Source organism: Apodemus sylvaticus, chromosome 13 (assembly GCF_947179515.1).
Source record: "Apodemus sylvaticus chromosome 13, mApoSyl1.1, whole genome shotgun sequence".
In the NCBI taxonomy this organism is placed as follows: domain Eukaryota; kingdom Metazoa; phylum Chordata; class Mammalia; order Rodentia; family Muridae; genus Apodemus; species Apodemus sylvaticus.
In genome coordinates, this window is record NC_067484.1 from 13,710,987 (window position 1) to 13,732,941 (window position 21,955).

Sequence of the window (21,955 nt, forward strand, 5' to 3'; positions counted from 1 at the left end):
CAGCTCAGGGAACTGGGGGGTCACCGCCCCTGGCAAGCCATCCCACTGTCCTGGGTGACTTCCTGATGCTTCCTGATCCTGGGCCTGGGCTGCACTAAGCCAAGGAGACATCCCGACCTCAAGGCTCAGCTCCAAGCACTCCAGGCCTTTCATGGATGCTACCAAGTTGTGTAAGCTTTATAAATGGCGCTCTCATTTGGCTCCCCAAGTCCCTCGCTTTTCCTGTGACTCTGGAAAGGGTCTGTGAAGAATGGTAAGAGGGTTAGGTGGAGGGGGCTGCCTTTAAGACCTAGATATTGCCCTACAGCCAAGTGATGTGAGTCTTTTTGCCCTTCAGAATCTGAGTCAGCAGCTCACTCTTAATGCTGTACTCTTGTCAAACCAAGGACTTAAAGTGGGGCCTCGGCAGGAGAACCACTGCCATCACCTGAGCCTCTGCACACAGGGTGTGCAGAGCAGGGTGTACACAGGGAACCTCACCCCCACTGCATCACCTAGCATGCTGGGTGGAGCCTTCGGGAGACCCAGGCTCCTGGGCGGAACCCTCCTGGGTGGAATCAGTGCCTGTATGAAAGAGGCAGCAGGGGCGCCTCCCTCCACCCGGGGAAGATGCAGCGAAGCCCACCACTGAGAAAGAGCTAGCTCCAGCTAAATGCCAAGTGTCTGGTGCCTTGCTCCTGGATTTCACACACTACCCAGACTGAGAGAAGGGAATTGCTGCTTTAAAAATGACCCAAACTAAGGTGTTTTCTGATAAGGTCCAGAAAACCTCTCAGCAGACTTACCCTCTACCAATGTGGAAATCCAATAAACTGTGTGGCTGTGTGCCCCATACTCTGAACCGACACAAGCCTAGAAGACCTCCAGAGAACCCCACAGAGATTTTGGGGACACGTAGTCACACTCAGGGACCTCCTGGTCTCCTCCTCTAACTCCCAACAGCCAAGGAAGTGCTTGAGCTTCAACGACTCAGCGACTATAGCTGCACACGTCCTCACCCCACCGTTGCAGAGGGACAGGGAAGGCAGGGAATCCCATATTTTTAAGCAGAAAAGGGGGAAATGTGTATCTGGGATGTGAACACAGTAGCGTCAAGGCTGTGAGCTGCCGGCTGTTGGAGGCACGTGGGGTGGGGCCCAGGCCAGGCTTGGCACTGCCGCCTCGCAGGGCCGTGGCCCTCAGTTCAGCCTCAGGCGCCCGTTAAGTGTTCTATTCTTCTCAGTGCAAAGGATGTCCTTGTATGAGCCAGTCACAAAGACAGGACAGTCCAGAACAGCCACAGCTGAGAGAGGGCTGCATTTCCTCTGCCCAATCCTGAGGCCTCTTAGGAAATCCCTCAAGACTGACAACTCCCCTGGGGCACAGCAGAAGTGGGTGCAAGCAACATTACCCGTGGCTCTGTGCTCAGGTGAGCCACAAACAGCACGGTGGCGGCCAGACCTCATTTCCATGCCACCAGAAGCCATCCCCAGTACCTGCTCATGCTTTTCGGGGTGTCCAGAGACATGCAGATACATCTTTTACCTTTAAAACACTCTTTTAAGTTAGGCATCTGATGGCCAGACTCCCTATTTTTATTACCTAATCCAAAGGCTAGAAGCCCTAGGCCACTCTATGCCAGGTCTAGCACAGCATCTTCGGGCAAGGCTGGCGGCACCCTGACCCCTCCCCACACAGAGCTGTAAGTCCCGCTGCATTAAGGGCTTCTCCAATCTTCCAAACAATGTTTGTGCTTAGAAGTGTGGCAAACATTGAGTTTCACTTTCCATTAAAAAAAAAAAACAACAACAACAACAACAAAAAAAAAAACCAGAAAAGGGCTATCTGGAGTCCACCAAAGGCTGGGGCAGGGCTGTCCGTTCTGGCCTCTTTTCTGATGAATTATCCCATGGCTTTATTGTAAAACTGTACAAATAAAAAACAGTAAAATTTGGGCTTATGTTCAGCCAATAAAAAGAAATAACCACAGGTCAAAACAGGCTGTCAAATGATGTAAGCCACCTTCTAAAGGAGGGGCAAATGTCTTACAACTCCAAGATGTTTTTATTTATTTCAAATTCCAATAGAGTGAATATGTTTTATCTAAATACTTTTTAATCACACAGCTGTAACATTGAATTATTTTTCTCAGAAATAGTTAAATACATCAATCTAGTTACAAATTCTAATATAAAGAGTACAAAATATAGCATTATAAACTGTGTTTTTAAAAAGAAATACAAACTCTCTGGGCTTCTGCTTCCCACACCAACGAATGATTAGCCGAGTCGGGAAGAAGGAACGTGTCTCTTGGCGGTCACTCCACGCAGGCTTGTCCCAGGGCTCTGCAGTGTATTAATCATTAGTGTCAAAAACATGTCACCGGAAGGCCTTGTCTGTGGGGCATGGTTGTTTTTTTCCTCAGTGAATAAAAGTTACAATTAGAAATTGCCTGATTTATAAACATTAAAACAACAAAACACGGTCTTCAGGTGCTGGCAGGGAGGGTCTTGTCCTACAGGTCCAGAGTGAGTTTCCTTCCTGGGGAACTGCATTCACTGTCTGACCTGGAAGACACCCTCATCCGCCCAGAGAGGTGTCAACTCTCCTGGTTCCCAGGAGGTGAAAAGATCACTGCTGCCTGCCCCGTGGTGCTGAGCTGGGGCTGATCACCTGCAGCCATAAAAGCAGCGTGACTCCAGTCCCAGCTACAGAGACACTGCAGTGTACACACAGCAGCCCAGGGGAAGGGGCATCCCTACAGCCCACTGGGACAGCAGAGCTCTTTTAGTTTTATGGAGTAGCCTTGTGCCACCTGGAACACCTTATTTCCAGAAACCAGTGTCTTCGGGCTTAAAAAAATAAATAAGCAATTATTAGGGAAGCTTCTTAAAATATCTAATACTTTTCAGAACCAAAAAAGGCAAAGTCCACTTGACTTGGAAATTGTACTACGCAGGAGAGGCTGAAATGTCTCCACCTAAGACTGAAGAGACTTCCAAGAACTAGCGGAAGTGTGGAAAGGTGCCGTGAGCAACTCCCCAGGGGGACAGCGTCCACAACATACTTACTATTTGTGAACGTAACCCTTCATTCTCGGAATTAAGAATGAAATATCTTGAGAAACTCCATTATGTGTAATGTGTACTTGAAATGAGGAAGAATGTAAGAGAAGACATGTCACACAGTAAAGCAGGGGACAGTGGGAGCTGAGCTGGTGACAGTGAGCGAGGCAGGAGTCAGAAGAGCGCAGGTGGAGAGGGCAGGGGACACACAGAGCGGCTGCAGTGTAGACAACCAAACCCTTTATTGTCTAAGTTACATTAGACGCAACACTGTAAAAACCCCATCAGGAAACAAGGAGACAGAAGATTCATAGAGGTAGTAGGAAATCTGTAACAGTCAGAATGTGGGAATTACCCCGGGAGGAGGAGGCAAATCAAAACAGATTGGCTAAATAAATAAGGAAACACAAATCATATTAAATACTATTGTTGAGCTGACATAAACAAATTAAAAAGCCAGTCCAATACTGATGGCCAGTGGGACAAAGAGGCCATGCACCAGGCCGGCACAGAGCTGGTCCCAGGAGGAGCCAGGCCGGCACAGGGCTGGTCCCAGGAGTGAGCACTGGGGGACCTCATGGCCTTGTGGCTACAGGAGAACCTTGCATCTCTGTGCTTCGAGGGGCGGGTCATCCTGAGATTGGCTGCTCTCTCTCCAGGCAGAGCTCGCTCAGCTGCAGGGACCTCAGGCACCCCTTTCCCCGCCAGACCCTGGGAAGGAGAGTCACCAGAAGACAGACCTTCCAGTTCTCAATGCCAAGTGCGGCTTCAGACACAGGAAAAACGCAGACGACACCTCCGTGTCCCTTTGTGTACAGAATTGTTTAATAACTAAAACACAGAAATAGATGGGCCGAATCACAAGCTCTGACATTCCTAACTCTCACCTTCACTTTCAGCCAAGGAAACAAAAAGCCAGAGAGTGCAGAAGCGCTGGGGAACCTATCAAAACAAACAAACACCATCAATAGAGAGGCGCTGCCTCGGGCGGGCGGGCGGGCGGGCAGAGAGAGGAATGTGTCTCTGCAACCTGCTCCAATTTACGTCTCAGAATGATTGATATGCCCAAGCACTCCACACAGCAAGCCATTCTCATACATACCTGGTGTAGGAATATCAGGAAAACGTAAGTCAAAAATAATAATTATATATATACATATAGATAGATATATGTATATATGTATCTGCTAGCCAGTTAACATTGCATTGCTTGCAAGTGCAGCAGTCACCTGAACAGTCAAGTAATTAAAACAGTAACAAATAGAATCTGGAATCAAACATTAGCTAACAATAACAATAATAATAATAATATAATAATAATAATAATATCCAACAGATTATTAGAACAGAGAAACCACACGCCAGGGTTCATGTATACATGTGTGTTTAAACAAGTCTTTGTATCAGAAGCCCATTTCCTACAAAAACCGCACTGATCCATTACTGGGTTAAGTAAACTGTCGCTCTCACCAGTATTAAAGGTTATGATAATTTCTGTACATGTAAAATTATTGCTTTTTTTGAAAAATATATTTAGCATGCTCGTCTTAATCCATTTCCTGCCTTTACAAAATTTCACAATAAAAAAAAACTAGTAAAGCTTTTGCAAAAAATTTCACAGAACGTTTTCATTCAAGGCAGCGGTAATTTTTGATAATGCATAAAATCATATGTGCAAACATCTGGAACTTGCAGAAGTATCGCCATCACACACAGTGTCACAGCAACAGGGAAAGGAATCGCTGCTACCTGCGGCATACAGTTCCGACTGCGCACGTCGCGTGGGTTCAGGGCCTCTGCTCGGGCCTTCACCCCACCGCAGAAACGTGAACTTGCGTGACTAAGGAAGAGGTATATAAAGCCGTCCTCGCCCTCAGGCCTGGTGCCCCCCATTAATCTGTGAACAAAGTCACTTGTCCAGTGGTGCTCACCAGGCCCAAAGGGGAAAGACATCTATTTGCTGGGATGGAGCGGGGGGGGGGGGGGGGGGGAGAAGGTTCTAGAGCACTAGCACCCTAATGATCTAGGGCCCCCAATCTGCTCAAGGATTCTTCTGCCATTACCAAAACAGGCCCAAATTGGGAGGATTCAGTGGCTTAATCTGTTAAGACATGGAGTCTTCTGTGAGCAGTTTGCAGAATGTAGCCCTGTTACAAAAAAGGTCCTGAGAATAAAAAAGACACCTGCTCCTCTTAGTGTTCAACTAATGCTTCTTCTCCAAAGCAGATTTCTATGTGTTCCCACCTCTGCAGTGCTTCCTGAGCCAAAGGTGGCCCAGACGGTGAGAAGGCAGCATGGCAGGGCAGAGCAGCTCAGAGAGGGTCGTGGCCAGACTCCTAATGGTGAGGACCTCACCGCCCCGCACGCCCGCCTGCTTCTCCAAGCTCATCTCCACAGCACGGGAACACCACCTGAACACCCCTCTGTCTCACCTGCTATCTTAAGTACCCACTGAGGCAGGGAGAGGCAGGAGTGCAGACCCCTGCACTCCGCACACCCTGACAGTCACCTGTCCTAAGCACTGGACCTCCCTCCGCACAGTGCCAGCCTTCAGTCCATCCAAACACACCAGTATCTTTTTTCCAGTGTCTCATGCCTGTCTTGAGTAATACAGACTCCTTGAGCTCCTACTGTGCCTGCCAATACCACTGCTTATTATGAGGAAACACAGGCCATGGTTGATGAGCACATACACGTATGTGAGAGAGCTACACAGAATTCTAGGCATAGCATCTTCGCTGTCCCTAATCGTTACCAAGGGAGGCATCTCCCTGGGTCTCTCTAGCGCAACAGCTCCCAGGTCTAAGGTCAGCAGACCCTGGATCTTCTTCCCCAAAGTGGCCATGGTGACTGCTGGGAGCCTTCCAGTCACCCGTGAGGCCACAGTCAACTCTATCATGGGGCCGGGCGCTGGAGGCGTGTCTCTAGGTCCCCTTCCGGAGGGGCCCTGCCGGCACAGTCCCTGGGGTAGTATGGTCTCTCCCCTGCAAAAGAAAGAAAAGAACAGGCAAGTTCAGTTGGTTTCTACTCTCAAGACTATTTTCTTATTAATTTTCTTAGAAGACGCAGAAGCACGGGTGCGGTGAAGCCCTCTGATCTCAGGGTGGCTCGTTTCACACCAGCATAAAGCACTCTGCTTTCACCTTACTGCCTTCCCCAGGGGCAGCTCTAGAAAACCATTCTCAGGCTCAGAAAGCATCGCAGGCTCCAAATAGCAAACCTCAGTGGAAGACTTGCCTCTGATCAGAGGCTACAGATCAGCCGAACGGGAAGCACAGGGGTTGGAAAAGTGCACGTGTAGGGTTCAGGGCAGATCCCAGGTGAACAGTTATTTCTCAGGGTGAAGCTGGATTCGCATGAACAGAAGAACAGCCTGTGGTGCCCTCAGTGATCTGGGAAAATCAGATGAGAGCGCTTCCCTCCATTCTTCCAAAAAGGTCCCACAGCAGAGAGGCAGAAAAGCTGTGCTGTAAGTCAGGTGAGCTGTGGAGTACTGCTGAGTGACGGGTGCACAGGTGTCTGAACACTGTCACATCCCAGCTGAGGGCAGAGCGGCATGCCAGGATGAGTCTCTCCTGACACCATCAACCTAGCTGAAATCCTGCAGAAGTGAAACCAACATGCATCCACAAGCCACCGCCCACAGGAAGCTCTTGTCTCCAGCTAGGTCTATGGGAACCCTAGGAACACACAGGAAGGGAAGCTGGTTGGCATGTTCTCTTTAGTTAACATTTCTGAAAAGTATTAAAAGCTGGTCTCACACACAATGCCTACTGGTCAACACAAAGCATAAATCAGAAATATTCTCAGAGAATGTGTCTGAGAGGCAATGCAGCCAGTGACTGATTTGAAGAACAGGAAACAGCATTTAAAAAAGTAACAAACTCAGGCAGATGGTGAGCCTCCTGCTGTCAACCAAGAGAGATGTCTTGGTAATAATGGTGAACCTCCTGTTGTAGACCAGGAGAGATGTCTAGGTAGTGGTGAACCTCCTGCTGTAGACCAGGAGGGATGTCTAGGTAGTGGTGAACCTCCTGCTGTAGACCAGGAGAGATGTCTAGATAATAATGGTGAACCCCCTGCTGTAGACCAGGAGAAATGTCTAGGTTGTGGTGAACCTCCTGCTGTAGACCAGGAGGGATGTCTAGGTAATAATGGTGAACCTCCTGCTGTAGACCAGGAGGGATGTCTAGGTAGTGGTGAACCTCCTGCTGTAGACCAGGAGGGATGTCTAGGTAGTGGTGAACCTCCTGCTGTAGACCAGGAGAGATGTCTAGGTAGTGGTGAGCCTCCTGCTGTAGACCAGCAGGGATGTCTGACACCACTGCATGGTGATACAGCATACCCAAGCTCTCAGGAGCGAGCCAGAAGCAGCACACCTCTAGGATACCAGTTCTAACTGTGTTCACAAACACTGAGCTCTCACAAAAAATAATGAGGGGTAGAGTTCTGGATTGCTAATCACTCATCAACACCTTCCAACAGCAAACACAGACCACCAGAGAGGTTCCAGGACAGAGGAATCTGTGCACATCTGGAGTCCACACAGACTACCCCAGGACACATCTACCTGTGGCTTCTACCTTTGTACAGAACATATGAACTAGTCCTGGGGTAGGACAGAGGAGACGGGACAGCCTTCCACTAGCAAAGGACTGAAGGCCACACAGCTCAGAAAGTTTTCAAAGCATTTGTCCCAGGTCTACAAAGCCTGAAAATCCACACAAGGTACATGCTGTAAGATAGCCATAGAAACTGGCATTTTTCCCTCACACTGGAAGAGATGGGTTCCCATTCCTCAATTCCGAAGAGTCATCTAAGACCACTCATTGATCAGGACCATCAATGATAGGACCATGAATACAGTTCCCCTTGTAGGGATCCAAAGGAATGAGTTAAACATGGTGGACAGATCTACAGTAATAGTCTGAGCAGATGCAAGCTGATTCTCCCAAGGGTTTTAGGGACACCGGGTTTTGCTTTTCACAGCTGTGTATTCTGAAGTGTCATTCCTAAGATGTTTCGGTGTCTAGGGCTGGACGGATGAAATCAATTTCCCCTCCTTTCTTTATAGGACAAGGGACCAACTGCACAGTCATGGCTGCGTGTGCTTGGCATGCTCACAAGCCACAGGGCTGCATGGTGCACACAAGACAGGCCCTGGAGCAAGGCCTGTGGTGCTAACTCACACCTGAGCACCGGACGTGGGGACCCTGGCCTCACCCAGCTGGCCGTCAGTTAGCCAGGGCGTTCATGAGCTCATCACATCGACACAATAGTAGACTTGGAGAAACAAGGGCGCTTATCTGATTTTAAGGTTTTATGAATAAGACTTTCAACTTGCATTAGCTATGAGAATTTTTTTTAAATAATCTTTCTTTGTAAAAAAATTTTTTTAATGACTTATCTATCTTTATTTTACATGCCTTGGTGTTTTGCCTGCATGTATGTCTGTGTAAGGGTATCAGATCCCCTGGAACTGGGATTACAGACAGCTGTGAGCTGCCATGTGGGTGCTAGGAATCGAACCCACTGCTCGTAACTGCTCAGTCATGTTTTCAGTCCTAGCTATCAGAGCCTGATGCCAAAACCCCACAAACACTGGTGAACATGGACCAAAGATGCAGGTTCACACACCCGCCCACCTGAGCACCCGACTGCGCGCGCACGCTGTGAATGATGTGGAGAGGCTGCCATTGGCTGTTATATTTCTGTTAATTTGATTAATGGAATTATTTCTCCAGCTTAACTATCTTAAGCTAACACTTACAATTATGAAGAATAAACAATTAATCATAGTTTTTTAATTCTGACGATAAATCCAGACAAGTAAAAACACTGTATTTCATACCACAGCCAAACTCTAAACTGGGGGCGGTAGGATTAGGAGGTTGGTTTCAAAAGCACAACATCTTCTCTTGAAATATCTCAGTGCTTGCATGTATCTGCAGTGTGTCCACATGTGGACACGCACATGTGGTACATGCGGAGGTCAGAGGGCTGTGTGCAGGAGAGGGCTTGTCCTTCCAGCTTCAGGATCTGGGGGGCTTTCAGGCTTGCCGGCAAGTACCCCACCCACCAAGCTACCACCAGCTGCTATTGTAACTTAGAATTGTTGGACAATAATGGTTAAAAACTGTTTCTCTGAAATATCAGACAGGTTTTACTATGGGCCAATAATAATAGCCACACTTTAACATATCATTTTTCAAAAACGTTTATTTTTCTAATGGCAAATTTTCTAATGGCTGAAGATTACAGGAACCTAAACATGGACATGATGCATGCAGCCAGTGTCTTTAAGCAAATGAAGGCCAACTCTCCCTGGAAATATGGTTTAGAAGACTCTTCATGCTTGTGAAGGCTCGTCTTCACAAAGGTGCGACGGCGTCCTGAGGAGGCCTGCCTCCCCCCAGCACCCTCCCATGGAGGTGGCTCCTCAACTCAGGGTCACGGTGTCCTAAGTTTGTGTTTTATCTTGTTTGTTACAATTCTTGAGAACTAGTAGCAGTTAAGAGGACAGGCCACATGACCACAGTGTCTTCTGCAGACTCATGACCTAAGTCCCGGGGCTCAGCCTCTTACCTCCCATTAGAGGCTATGGGCATCACAAAGGAGACATAGGTGACCTGCGACAGGCCTACACAGACGTGCTCAGGGAGAGACTACCCTCGGACACACCAGGAAACTAGGTCCCGCACTCCGAGTCCCGGTCTGAGAGGGCCTGAGAGGTGACAGTGGGCAAGCATCCCTTCAGAGGCCGTCAGAGCCCATGCTGGTTCCATCTTGTCACCAGAAACTGTGGCATCCTGGGGGTCTCTAAATCTGATATGGGAAACTAAAATGCTGATATCCAAAATCAGTGTGTACTAGTCACTCTTCAGCTGCTATGTCCAAATACCAGCTTAGGCAACTACGGGGAGGAAGGGAATTTTGGTCCACAGTTCACGCATACAATCTAAATCACAGGGAAGTCTTGGTGTCAGGAGCTGCAGGCAGCTGTCACACCACATGCTCTGTCAGGAAGTAGGAGATGGGAGGAGCAGCTGAAGGAAGAGAGAGTGCACAGCTTGGTTCACCGTCTACACAGACCAGGATCGCAGTACTCAGCCTGGTGCTGCCGTCACACCACACCTAGCCTGCTCTGGCTACGCTCTCAGACATACCAAAGCTGCTCTCACAGATGACTCTAGATCCTCTACACTGACAATATTAGCTGTGACAGTCGTTCTGTAGCTCTCTATACAATACCTCAGTGTACCAACAGGCAGGAAGAGCTACTGGGAACACCATGTTCGCAAGACGACTCAAGCCATTGATTCTCCTGGATTATAAATAAGTAGCAAGTGGTCTCTCAAACAAAGCAAAATCAGCCCCCACAAACCCATCAGCACATCTTGAAAAGGCTGGGGGAAGCGAAGACAGAGGCTGTTCCTTAGCACAAGCTAGTACTGACAGTCCCTGGCGGGGGACTGTCCTGTCCACAGAGACAAGCGGCCTGCTGTGGTCTGTACTAGCGCTGCTTGAGAGTTTTCTTCCATTATTTAGACAACCGTCCATTGCTAGAGTATCTGGCAACAAAGACTCCCTTACAGTGTGTGTGTCCTGTGTCAGATGGGTGCCTTCCAACAGTCAACACCACACAGGAGAGGAGACTCACCCCATCCACAGTGAGACCTTCTCCAAACTCTGCATCCAGGCCTCGGTGCCTGCTCAGCTGGCCTCGTATGTGAAAGCAAACAGCAATTAAACATAGAGACTGCTGTTGATCTTTCTTCCAAGTTACCTGCTTACTAGGTATCCCTACTGGTGTTGCTAAGAGGCTTCTTAAAGAACATGAAATTAATCTGGAAATTCATTCACCCAGGGCTAGGGGTGAGGATCTCAGCTCCCAGATTCCTAGCTTTCCTTGTCCACTACCCAATATGAATATTGATTAGCTGGTGTTAGAAAGCTCTTTGACAGGAGCAACAGTATACATTCCTGGAATTAACAGTGACATAAGCTAGTTCCAAATTAACATGTCCTAAATTCACAACTGCACTTGTGCATGAAACACAAGAACCAGGAGGAAGGAAGAACATAGTTAACGCCCCAACTTATTAAAGATGTGATCTCCTGACAACAAAACTCTTTAAGACTCTTACAGTTCCAAAATACATTAACAAAAATGGGATTTCCATAAAGACCTAGAATATTCTATGTAAAATGAACAAAAACTACTTTTCAAGGTAAGAGAGGTATAGGGGGACTGGAGCACATGACCTTAAAAAATGGAATTAAACCAACTGTCACCTCTCAGGCCCTCTCATACCTGAACTTAGAGTCAGGTACTGTAAGAAGGGTGAGTCAGCCTGGGACAAACCTAAGGCCGGAGACGGTTCTGTCCTCTCAGAAAGAGAGCTGACCTGCCGAGGCTGTGGCAAGGCAAATACGTGCCTGGGGCTGGGCCCACTCTACCAGAGTCAGCACCAGATGGCCCTGAGCCCGATGGGAAGAGGAGGGCAGGCAGCGTAACAAGGCAACACCAAGCTTAGAGACAGAGGCCATATCAGCATCTTTCTCTGTCAGAACCAGGAAGCAGTAACAATTAATATAAATACTCAGGATAAATAAAAGTAACTCTGGAAGAAGCCAGCCCATAATCTTGGTAGATAGTAGATAGAAGGAAGGTTCTATCTTCAGGTTCCCCTAGGGGTACAGGCTGGGGAAGGGCTAGTCACATCAAGTGCGGCCACCAGCTCTAGGAAACTAGTTACCGGTAGCTCTGCCTGTCTCATCCTGCTCCACCAGACACACTTAGCAGATGTGAGCCAGCCTGTGGTGGACTTGAGGGCTGCTGTGAGCAGGAGCTCCTACGAGTCACTCTAGTTGTGGCATCAAAAGCAGTCCTCTAGTCAGAGGACCTCCTGTCACTGCATCCTGCATACCTCTCAGGGGACATTTCTGTAGCCCGTGGTTAGGTCTGCTAGGACAGCACTAACCAGATGCAGGAGCAGGCTCTATGCTGGGCAACTTTTCTAGTCAGTATTCAGGAGAGATTACATTCACTTTAAAACCCTATCACTACCACAAAGGAACTGCTTTACATGTTTACATGTTTTACTGAAATAAGCTAAAATAATCCTGACAAGTTCCTTGATGTGTCACTACAGGCCTTAATCCTTCCTTTCATTACAGAACCTGGCACACTTTGGGGGTCAGGCACACAGAGCCGAATCCCTAGTGGTGTGAAGGACGAAGACAGTGGGAGGGTGGAGGGCAGGCAGAAGGTCCCAGACAGCGCAGACTGTCCGCCTGGGGTGACAGAAGAGAAACATCGAGCAGCTGTTCTGTCCCCAAGGCACACTCTGACCCAAGCACAGCACGGGATTTTGCCATGCCTGTGCACAGCCAATGGCGCATCTCCACAGTCATACGCTGGCGGGAGAGGTGTTAGGGGCCGATGCTCAAGGGCCTTGTTTTACCAGGTCAAACAGCTGTGAAACATCAGATCAACATCTTTGAGAGGCATCTCTTACAAACGAATCCAAAAGTACTGCTCTTAGAGGAGGCAGGACAGGATTTATTCACAGGCCAACTTAGACCCACACACCATGGAAAATAACTAGGACTTGTCATGTATTTGTTACTAGTGGTCACTGCCAACTCTCCCCTCCCTATCAGCCATCATGGGCAGGTCTGTAGCAACTGATAGCTATGTGGCCTCCTGTTTTCTGGTCAACCATCAACAGCCCTGGCTGACATGTCCACTGCCCACACCAGACACAGATGCTTTGGAGAAGCCTGTGCTCCAACTGTTTGAAGACACCACATTGACAACCAGACATGCAGCATAGGACATACTTGTTTAGGGGCATCCGTGGAGGCTGTGTGAACTTCAGAATCTCGTGGACCGTCACACTCAAACACCACTGTGGGAACAAAGGGTCTGTTAGCAGAGAACATCCGTCAAGGAGGCCGTCAGGGGAAGGACTTCCACAGAGGCACACAGTACCTAGCCTGCACCTGGAAAACTTCCACTCCTCAGAATATTTACAGTGAGAACCCGCAACAGTGGGCGCCTAACATTGCACAGAGATGCCGCTCTGTGGAAAGCAATCAGTAGCAACATGAGTTACAAGTGTGTGGTAAAGGGACCTGTTTTCTGCCCTGCTGATGACGCAGCCTGCATCACTGGGCATCAGGCTGACTTCTGTGGATGTGTGTGTCACACTGCTAGACAGTGTACCCATCTCGCTAAGACTCCTGACTGTCATGACATACAGGTAGCCCGTGCAGGTCTCGGGCCAGATTTATAGAGAGGTCTGGAGGTGTTTCAGGACACTGCTGATCTGACAAGGAGTCTCCGTACACATATCCGTACACTAGCTCTGTCCATCAGGATGGGAGTCACCAGGCCGTGAGTTAGAGGACATCTGGCTGCTGCTGCTGATGGTGGCAACGGTAACTCATTAGCACATCCATTTCTGAAGGTCGACTCATGTTAAAGGGAACATACACAAATAGGTATTTCTCAACCTAACCCAAAAAGCCATGCCGGGTACTGAATAGGCGACTGAGCGTCAATTGAGAGGTAGGCAGATGACACAGTAAAGCTCTGGCAAAGCCGGAACCTAAATATGCCCAAGGTGACAGGCAGTGACTAGCAGAAAAGGCTCTGTGCTAGTTAGTCAGCCTCACACAGACTAGAGTCACCTGGAAGAGAGACGCTCACTGACGAATGCTTGGGTCACATAGGCCATGGGCATGTCTGTCAGGCAGTATCCTAATTGTTAATGGATACAGGAGGATCCAGTCCACTGTGGGCGGGCCCATCCATAGACAGCTGATCTTGGGCTAGCTAAGGAAAGCTAGTCAAGCCCAGGCCTGTGAGTCAGCGAGCCAGCAAGGGCAATGCCTGCATGGCCTGCATGCTGTCTGCCCTGAGTTCTCGCCCTCAGTGACAGGACATGACATGGAAGTATATGCCAAATAAACCCTCTCCTCTCTGAGTTGTTTTGTCATAGTATTTGTCACAACAACAAAATGAGACTAGAAAATACCCCTGACTGCCCCCCCCCCACACACACACACACTTGGCATTGGCCAGTCACATGGCTAAGGGCTGTGGTACCTGTGTGTGCCCGAAGATGGGCCCTGAGTTGGCTGGGCTGAAGGAAACTCTTGCCGCACTCCACACAGACAAAGTCTCCCTGGCGGGCCTGTGTCCGTGGTGTCCCTGTTAGTGATATCCCTGTCAGTGATGTGGTACCACATAGAAAAGGAGAAGGAAGAGGAGGAAGAAGAGGAGGAGGGGGGGCAGAAGGGGGAGGAGAGAGGAGGACATCATTAATCTGTCCGACATGTTAGTGTGAGAAGCTACCACTGACTCTGTGACAACTGTCAGCCTCACCTTGGCTCAGCTGACAGGCCAGGTACACAGACTGCAAGGATGCATAAATTACAGTGGGTTAAACAAATGACCCAGAGCCAAGACGGGCCGGGTGTCACTGCTGGACTATGTGCACCACCCAGATGTCACCTGGCTCCGTCAAGCAGTGTAGCAAATAAATGACAGTGACATAGTGTCACACAGATGGTCTTGAGATAGCAGGAAGTGACGAGGACCAGAGCCCACTGCCCACAGCTGCACTCCCAGTAGACAGATGCAGAGCAGCGAACAGCAGCCAGCCCACTATGGCCTCCTCCATATCTGCCTCTAGCACAGGAAAGAACAAGCCCTTGGCTCACAGCAGGCAGCAAGCGGTAGCTTCCACTGTAGGCTGTCTATCAGCAAGGCAGGACAGAGCAACAGACACCTTTCTGCTCTAGCTGGGTTCTGGGCTTCCCGGAGGCAGGAGCATCATGTGGCTTAGGCGGGAAAGGGCTCTAGAGTATGTCAGGCTCCCTTGGTCCCTCCCCGTCCTGTAATACCCGCTGCAGTGCGTGTTGTCTCAGCAATGCAATGGAGTGGGAGCAGGAAACCGGAACTAGCAAATGGATCTTTCTTTGGGGCCACAATTCTTTCACACGTTTTCTTTTACCTGTCTGTTTACATCCCTACCATCTGACAGGTGACATGGCAAGCAGAAGACACAAGCGTACCTACTACAGCAGGCCTCCAGGACTGTCCCCCAGGTCCCCAAGCTCAACAGACAGGAGCTACATAGACAGCCTCCCCTTCGTCACTGTGCAGGTGAGGAAGGTGATGCAGGCTCAGGCCCTGTGCTCCCTGTGCTCCGACTCAGGAACACACGGAAACACGAAGAATGACCTATCCTAACAGATCAGTGCTCATGGTGGAAGGGGAAGATGATCGGGGGAGGTCATATGTCACCTGGCCTCATCCTAACTCTTGATTGGAACAATAATTTTCTACATGTGACCCACAAATACAGGGAAGAAAAGTAAAACTGTGTCAGACTGCACAGGGAATACAATGGAAACGCAATCCACAAGGCAGCAAGGCCAACTACAGAGGGAGCACGTGTGGTCTACACCCCAGAGAAGGAGCACAGGGAATGCTGGGCAGTGGAGCCCAGTGCCCAGTCAGCAAGCCTGGATCCTGCGAGTTAGTGCCCCGCATGCATCTCAGCCAGTGGCTGACATGTGGTGACCTACGCTCCTCTCTAGGACCATTCAGTCTTGTCCCGCTCATGTCCTCCTGAGCTCAATGCCTAAGAACCTTCTGCTTACATCTCTTGTAGAATGTTCCAGGTATACTTCATGGCATCAAAACACTTCATCCAACCACATACTGAGACACCAAGTGATGACACAGACAGGGCCAACAGCTGCCCTGCCACAGCACACCTCAGTCACTGTCCATCTTCCCCCTACTGCCCTAGGATGTATTCACTGAACCAGCACACACAGTCTCACACAAAAACACAGTCCCATACACGCTAATACACACAGCCCCACACGCTAACACACACAGTCCCACATGCTAATACACACAGCCCTACACACTAACACACACAGTCCCACATACTAACACTCACAGGCCACCACACATTAATACACACAGCCCCACATACTAACACACAGCCCCATACACACTAACACATACAGCCCCCCACACGCTAACACATAGCCCCCCACACATACTAACACACACAGCACCCCCCACACTAATACACACAGCCCGACATGCTAACACACACAACCCACCACAAGCTAACACACACAGCCCCCACACTAATACACACAGCCCCACACATTAACACACATAGCCCCCACACACTAAAACACATAGCCCCCCACACGCTAACACATACAACCCCCCACACTAATACACGCAGCCCCACACACTAACACACACAGTCCCACACACACTAACACACACAGCTCCCCACACGCTAACATACACAGCCCCCACACACTACCACTCATAGCCCCACACACACTAACACACAGAGACAGCCACACACATGCTAACACACAGCCCCCCATACTAACACACACACACAGCCCCTACCCTCACACACATAGCCCACACATTTACCAGCTCACTCACTTTACTATTTTAAGAAAGGACTCTTGCTCATTACAGCCATTGAGACCACACCCAAGCTGCTGTAGAATCCTGAGTTACACAAAACTGTCTTCCATTTGAACAGAAGACAACCTTGGAACAAACAGCTGCGACCTGCTTCCCTAGAACTGCAGGCTGTAGGAGACGACAGTGTCCACAGTGAGGAAACAGCCCTGGTCATGCAGAGAGACACATGCAGTCTGCCCATGATTCTTATTACCTTGTGATGTGTGATGTGTAAGGAGGAACACAAGGCCAGAAGGTTACTCGAAACAATGAGACATTCATGCCTGTCATATCCTTAGTATAGATCATTTTTTAAGTTCCAATAATAACGTGCATATTATTTTATCTAGAATTATCTCTTTTCCCTGTCTGAAGTCTGTATTATCATGTAATACAAGTGGGTCAGACTGGAAACACAGTGACTTTCTATTACTACTGAATTAACAAACCACTTCTGTCACAGCCCATGTTTCCAGACTCTGTGGTCGCTCTGTCGCAAGACAGTGAATGCAGTGGGGTTTGCTCTGAAAAGCGGGGTCCAGCCTGAGGCGACAACAGTTGCTCTTCTGTGCCCTGTGGGGAAGTGGAGGCTCCACAGCCCGCCCTACAGAAGCGTCATTTGGGCCATGCGAAATCTGCAGCTACTGCCCAGACTGCCCGACGCAGAGCAGCGTGGCCACAGAGGTGGGGGCTTTCAATACAAGCCATGGCTTTAACTGTGGAGGCCCTGCCTTCACAACCTAAGGTTCTAGGAGGACAAGATGAAGTTTATTGCTCTCAAGGGAGTCTTCTAGCCAAATACAAGATACTTTTGAGCAACTCAGAATTTTATAGCAACCTGTGTATGGTATCATTGGCTGCCTAGCTCACCGAGGTGTACATTGGCAGGTCAAGAGCCACACATATCATAGAGGCCACCAGCAGGTAACTATATCAAATGGCTACTGTCTGGTTCAGTCACTAAAACATGGTATTACATCCAAGTCAGCTCACGAGGCTGGGACAACGGAGAAGACATGCCGAGGACTAGGCAGGCTAATGGTGGCTTTCCTGCTGTGGCTTCCAGGAGGGTCTTCTCCAGAAGAATGAAGGGCAGCTTCCTACCACAGCCAGCCATAGTGACACTTCACATGACAGAGACAATCTGCAACAGCACAGGGCTGTGGGAACCAAGAACCACTCACACAGCCAAAACTGAGTAAGAAAAGGGGGAACCTCACCAGTCACAGACACACCCCCAAATCAAGGGGGTGGCTGGCTCACCAGCACCCACAGAGAGCGCTGTTACTAACTGGGGTCCCTGCGGCACATCTCTCTAGTCCTCCCCACGCCCTACATCTGAGGCACTGGTTTACAAAGACAGCTGCTTCAGAGTAAGGAAGCTGTTCCTGTGACCAACACCCCTCTCCAGGAAGGCTTAGGGCCACGGGAATAAGCAGAGTGGACTGATCTGGTTTGTGACGTGGGTCCTGCTTATATACCAAGGCTGTCCTTGAACTGACAGTCTTCCTGTCTCCCATTTGAGTTTATCTTGGCCGGCTGTCTCCGCACGCTCCCCATGGTACACATGCTAAGTGAAAGCAGCCTTCTTCCATTACACTCAGGAGCAGGACCGTGGCACGGGATGACTGATTCCAAGACACACCCACCTGGCTGGAGAGACCTACCGGGACGTTCTCGTGAATGGACTGGCTGCTGAAACTCCAAACGAACATCCGTGTGAAATACTCCAAACCTTAAACCTGCCTCTCATCAGTGCAGGGACAAACTAACATCACTGCCCCCCCCAGCCCGCGCCCACCCCTCCTCCTCCAGACTGAGTGTGAAAGGTTCATGAGACATAAATCAATGTTGTTTTTAGATGTGGGCCACATTCTTAAGATACTATGTATAGGTAACTATTCCAAAATCTCAAAGGATCCAAAATCCAAAACACAACTGGGCCCAAGCCTACGGGCGGGCGACCTGACCAGACTTCTGCCGACCGTGAAGAATGACTCGGGAGGAGGGGTGGAGCCGACATTAAGTCTTGCCTGGGGAATCGGGACAGCTCAAGCCTCCGTTCTTTATGCATACATCCATTTCCTGCAAGACCCTGCCCGCAGGGATTGCTTATCCATCTTTCGTATTGTTTATGCACAAAAGAAAGACCTCCTAGTCCCTTCAATGGACAAGCACAGTGAACGTTTTGTAAAGTGACATGTGTGGTCAGGTCTGTCTGCTTCTGTCAAGCTGTAGAACACAGCAAACAGTGGGTTTCTAATTTACCGTACACAGTAAGGGAGCAGTCGAAGACCGTTGGCTGCGGTCTTCGACTCGCTGAGATCTAGGGTACCAGGTCAAGAGGAGGCAGCAACTCCTGGTGTCTGCCCTGAAGGCTCAGGCAAGAAGGTAAGCCTACCATGACCTTCAGAGAGCCAGGGAGGGGGAGCCAAGCATTCTTACCTCTGTGCTCAGGCCCAGGGCTGCTGACACCCCAGCCCTGGTAGAGTGTGGCGAAGTCCTTTGGAATGTACGTCTTAAAGATACTGAGGATGTCCAAGCGTTTCTCCTGCCCCTCGGCTGCCGGCTCCTGCTTGCTGGAGTGTAAGGTGGAAGGCGCACCAGCTGGGGCCTGCAAGGCCGCATCCCCTCTGGACCCCGCTGCACAGCTGGCCAATGTTCTCAGCTCCTGGGCCGCCTTCACAGGGGTTTCTCGGGGAGGTAGAGGAGAGCCTCCTTCGCCTTTCGAGGGAGGCTGACCCTGAGGCTGAGGACTGAATTTGGCTTTCAGAGAGTCTGGGGCACTGTGCTTATTTGGAGGGGTAAAGCCAGTCCCCACTGCCGGGACCCCGAGTTTCTCAGCTGGTTTGCTATTGGCTGAGGGCTGGGCGCCAACACGGGTTATAACTGAGGGTGTGGGGGTGGCACTTCTGCTGAGGCCCCCACTGCCTGGGGAAGGTGCCAACCTGGAGCTGGTCTCCTGTTTGGGTTTGGCCAGGGGCCCCGGCACTGCAGCACTGGGCGGCTCCTGGCCATGGCCCGCTCTGGTCTGTCGATACCCATCGGGGCCAGAGGCCCACAGAGCACAGGGGCCCCCAGAATGGCCGTCCTTACTCTTGGGCATGCTAGCGGCTTTCGTGGTCACCCCAAGGGGAGAAGAGCTGCCCTTTGATCCTGGCACCCCACCTGGCACCTGGGTGCGGGCAAAGCGAGAAAGGAGCAGGGGCTGGCACTCCTTGCCCCCAAGAGCAGGCGGAGGGCCTGTGCGCCCACTGCGAGCAAGGAAAACCAGGTTGCTGCGAATGCTCTTGTGGCCACTAGGCTGAGTCCAAGGAGGAGCTGCAGAGCTGCAGCTGACCCTATGCCAGATGCGTTTGTGCATCCACAGGACCTCGGGGTAGTAGGTCTTGTGGTTACAGTAAGGACACGGGTGAATGACCAGGGCCGCCTGCAGGGAGCAGGCGTCTTTACTGCTGGGGTCATCCCGGTTCGACCTCATGCTCAAGTCCAGTGGGACCAGGTCAGGGGCAGATGCCCGCTTCCCTGCCCCACAGTGCTCCTTGTGCAAATCGGACAGCTTCTCTTTACAAAGCCCAGCCTGGCTGTCCGAGGGGTGCTGTAGGCTAGGTATGTCCACGCTCGGAGGGAAGTCCACCCGGTCAGTAGTGCTGGGCACCTCCTGCTTGGGGTGAAATGCTGGCATCTTTAAGTCAAGAGAATATCTATGCTGCTCTGGACCCTTGGCGGGCTCTCTGCTGCTGTTTTCAAGTATGGACACAGGCGGCGGCGTGGACGTGGCAGTCCCCACCTTGGGCTCGCTGACGTCTTTCTCTGGCAGGTCATTTCCAAGTTTGTGACTCTGGTCTCCATTGGAGAGCATGGTGGGTGCTACCTCTTCAGAAGAGCAGCAGTGGTGTGGCTGGCCCCCTGCAGGATGTAAAATGTAAAAAATTGTTAAGTACTTCTCCGGAGGTGGTGAGGCTGGGGGGAGGGGAGCTGCTGAGGCTGAGGGGATGGAGTGGTTGAGGAATACTCCAGGGTGGGCCTGCTTAATCTCAGGACCAGGGCCTGCATCCGCAAGAACCCTGTCCTGGGCTTGGGTTTACTCTCAACAGATTTGTCAGGAATGAACCAGAGAGAGGTAATACTCAACCAGACAGGCAGCCAGTTTTCAACCAACTAAAATGACCCAAAGATGGGCAAAGAAATATTATCTTGTTACATGTAGCTACATGCCACTATTGATTAAAGAGAAGTTGTACTTAGAAACTGAGGGATGGTGAGAGGCTCGCTGGGTAAAGACACTTGCTGCTTGCTGCCAAACTTCAAGATAGGAGTCTGATCCCGAGATCCACACAGGAAGCAAGCACTGCAGGCCCGCATGGCTTAGAAGGAGGACATCGGCTCCCACAGGCCATCCTCTGATCTCATGTCGCCCTGTCGCACATGTGCAGTTCCATGCACATACACAAGTAACTAATAACTTTACAAGAAGCTAAGGAAGGGGCCTAAGTGTAACCACACGGTGCTCTGCACATTCTGGAACTCTCTGCAGGGAAAGCACTATGCAATCTGTGGTCACCACAGAGAGTCTGTGGTAAAAACCAGCAGGGAGGCCCCGTAATGCTGAGAACACAGAGCAGGAGAGAAACAGTTTCCAGAACCCCAGTGCCAACCGCAGCCACTGCAGCCACAGCGTAACCAACCTAGCCTCCTGACTCTGCATCCTGAAGGCCAATTTTCAACTCTAAAATCTTGATATTAAGTCCCCTTCAAAGGCCTGCGCACACGCACAGGCTCTGTTTCTCTCTCTCTCTCTACAGTGTCACCTACGGTCACCAGACAGGTGAGGAGTCCTGGGCATAGCCCTAAGCTTGGGCTCCCACTGCTCGTGGGGAGCTCAGGGCACTGGTGGGAAGGGTGGCCTGCAGATTCCATGCCAGTCCCCTGTCTAGAAAGGACCACCATGGGAAGGACTAGACTCTGCTGTCAGTCCTACAGTGACCAGGACATGGCTCAGCAAGTCTCCTTTGAATGTGCACTGGTGTCCTAGGTTTACTCACACCTGGGTCTGAATCCTCAGGAAGTGCCCTGCAAACATCCAAGTCCTCACTAGGCAGCACAAGGCTCTTTATCACCATTGAGACCACAGCTGTCCTCAGCTCATAGCCCTAACCCTTAGAGACCACTGAGAGGTCAGGGGTATCAGGCAGGATGCAGGTGTGTACTCGGTTCTTTTAAGAGTTTCTCTGTGTTTTTAGAGATACGACATGGTAATTCTATCAGAAGAACTATATCAAAGGACTCTGTCAGGGAAGGAAAGCAGCTATCTCAAAAGGTAGTGGTCTCAAACCACACTACAGATACCATGGCCATAATCTGCATGTAGAGTTTAGGGAAACAA

At 50.2% G+C, this 21,955-nt stretch overlaps 1 protein-coding gene across 15 annotated transcripts in view; it reads right to left on the minus strand.

Moving 5' to 3' along the window:
• Positions 1 to 2,072: 2,072 nt before the first annotated feature.
• The window catches only part of Znf516 (zinc finger protein 516), a 96,153-nt gene continuing 76,270 nt past the window's right edge, over positions 2,073 to 21,955 (minus strand). For 12 of the 15 annotated variants that reach the window (XM_052201511.1, XM_052201514.1, XM_052201512.1 and 9 more), the window contains 4 exons: positions 19,015 to 20,478; positions 14,161 to 14,280; positions 12,891 to 12,958; positions 2,073 to 6,028 (listed from right to left, as the gene is read on the minus strand). In XM_052201511.1, the coding sequence (XP_052057471.1) occupies positions 5,969 to 6,028; positions 12,891 to 12,958; positions 14,161 to 14,280; positions 19,015 to 20,478 (1,712 nt within the window). In that variant the 3' untranslated portion in view covers positions 2,073 to 5,968. The remainder of the gene's footprint in view (positions 6,029 to 12,890; positions 12,959 to 14,160; positions 14,281 to 19,014; positions 20,479 to 21,955) is intronic. The other 3 variants (XM_052201518.1, XM_052155154.1, XM_052155155.1) reach the window with 3 other exon arrangements.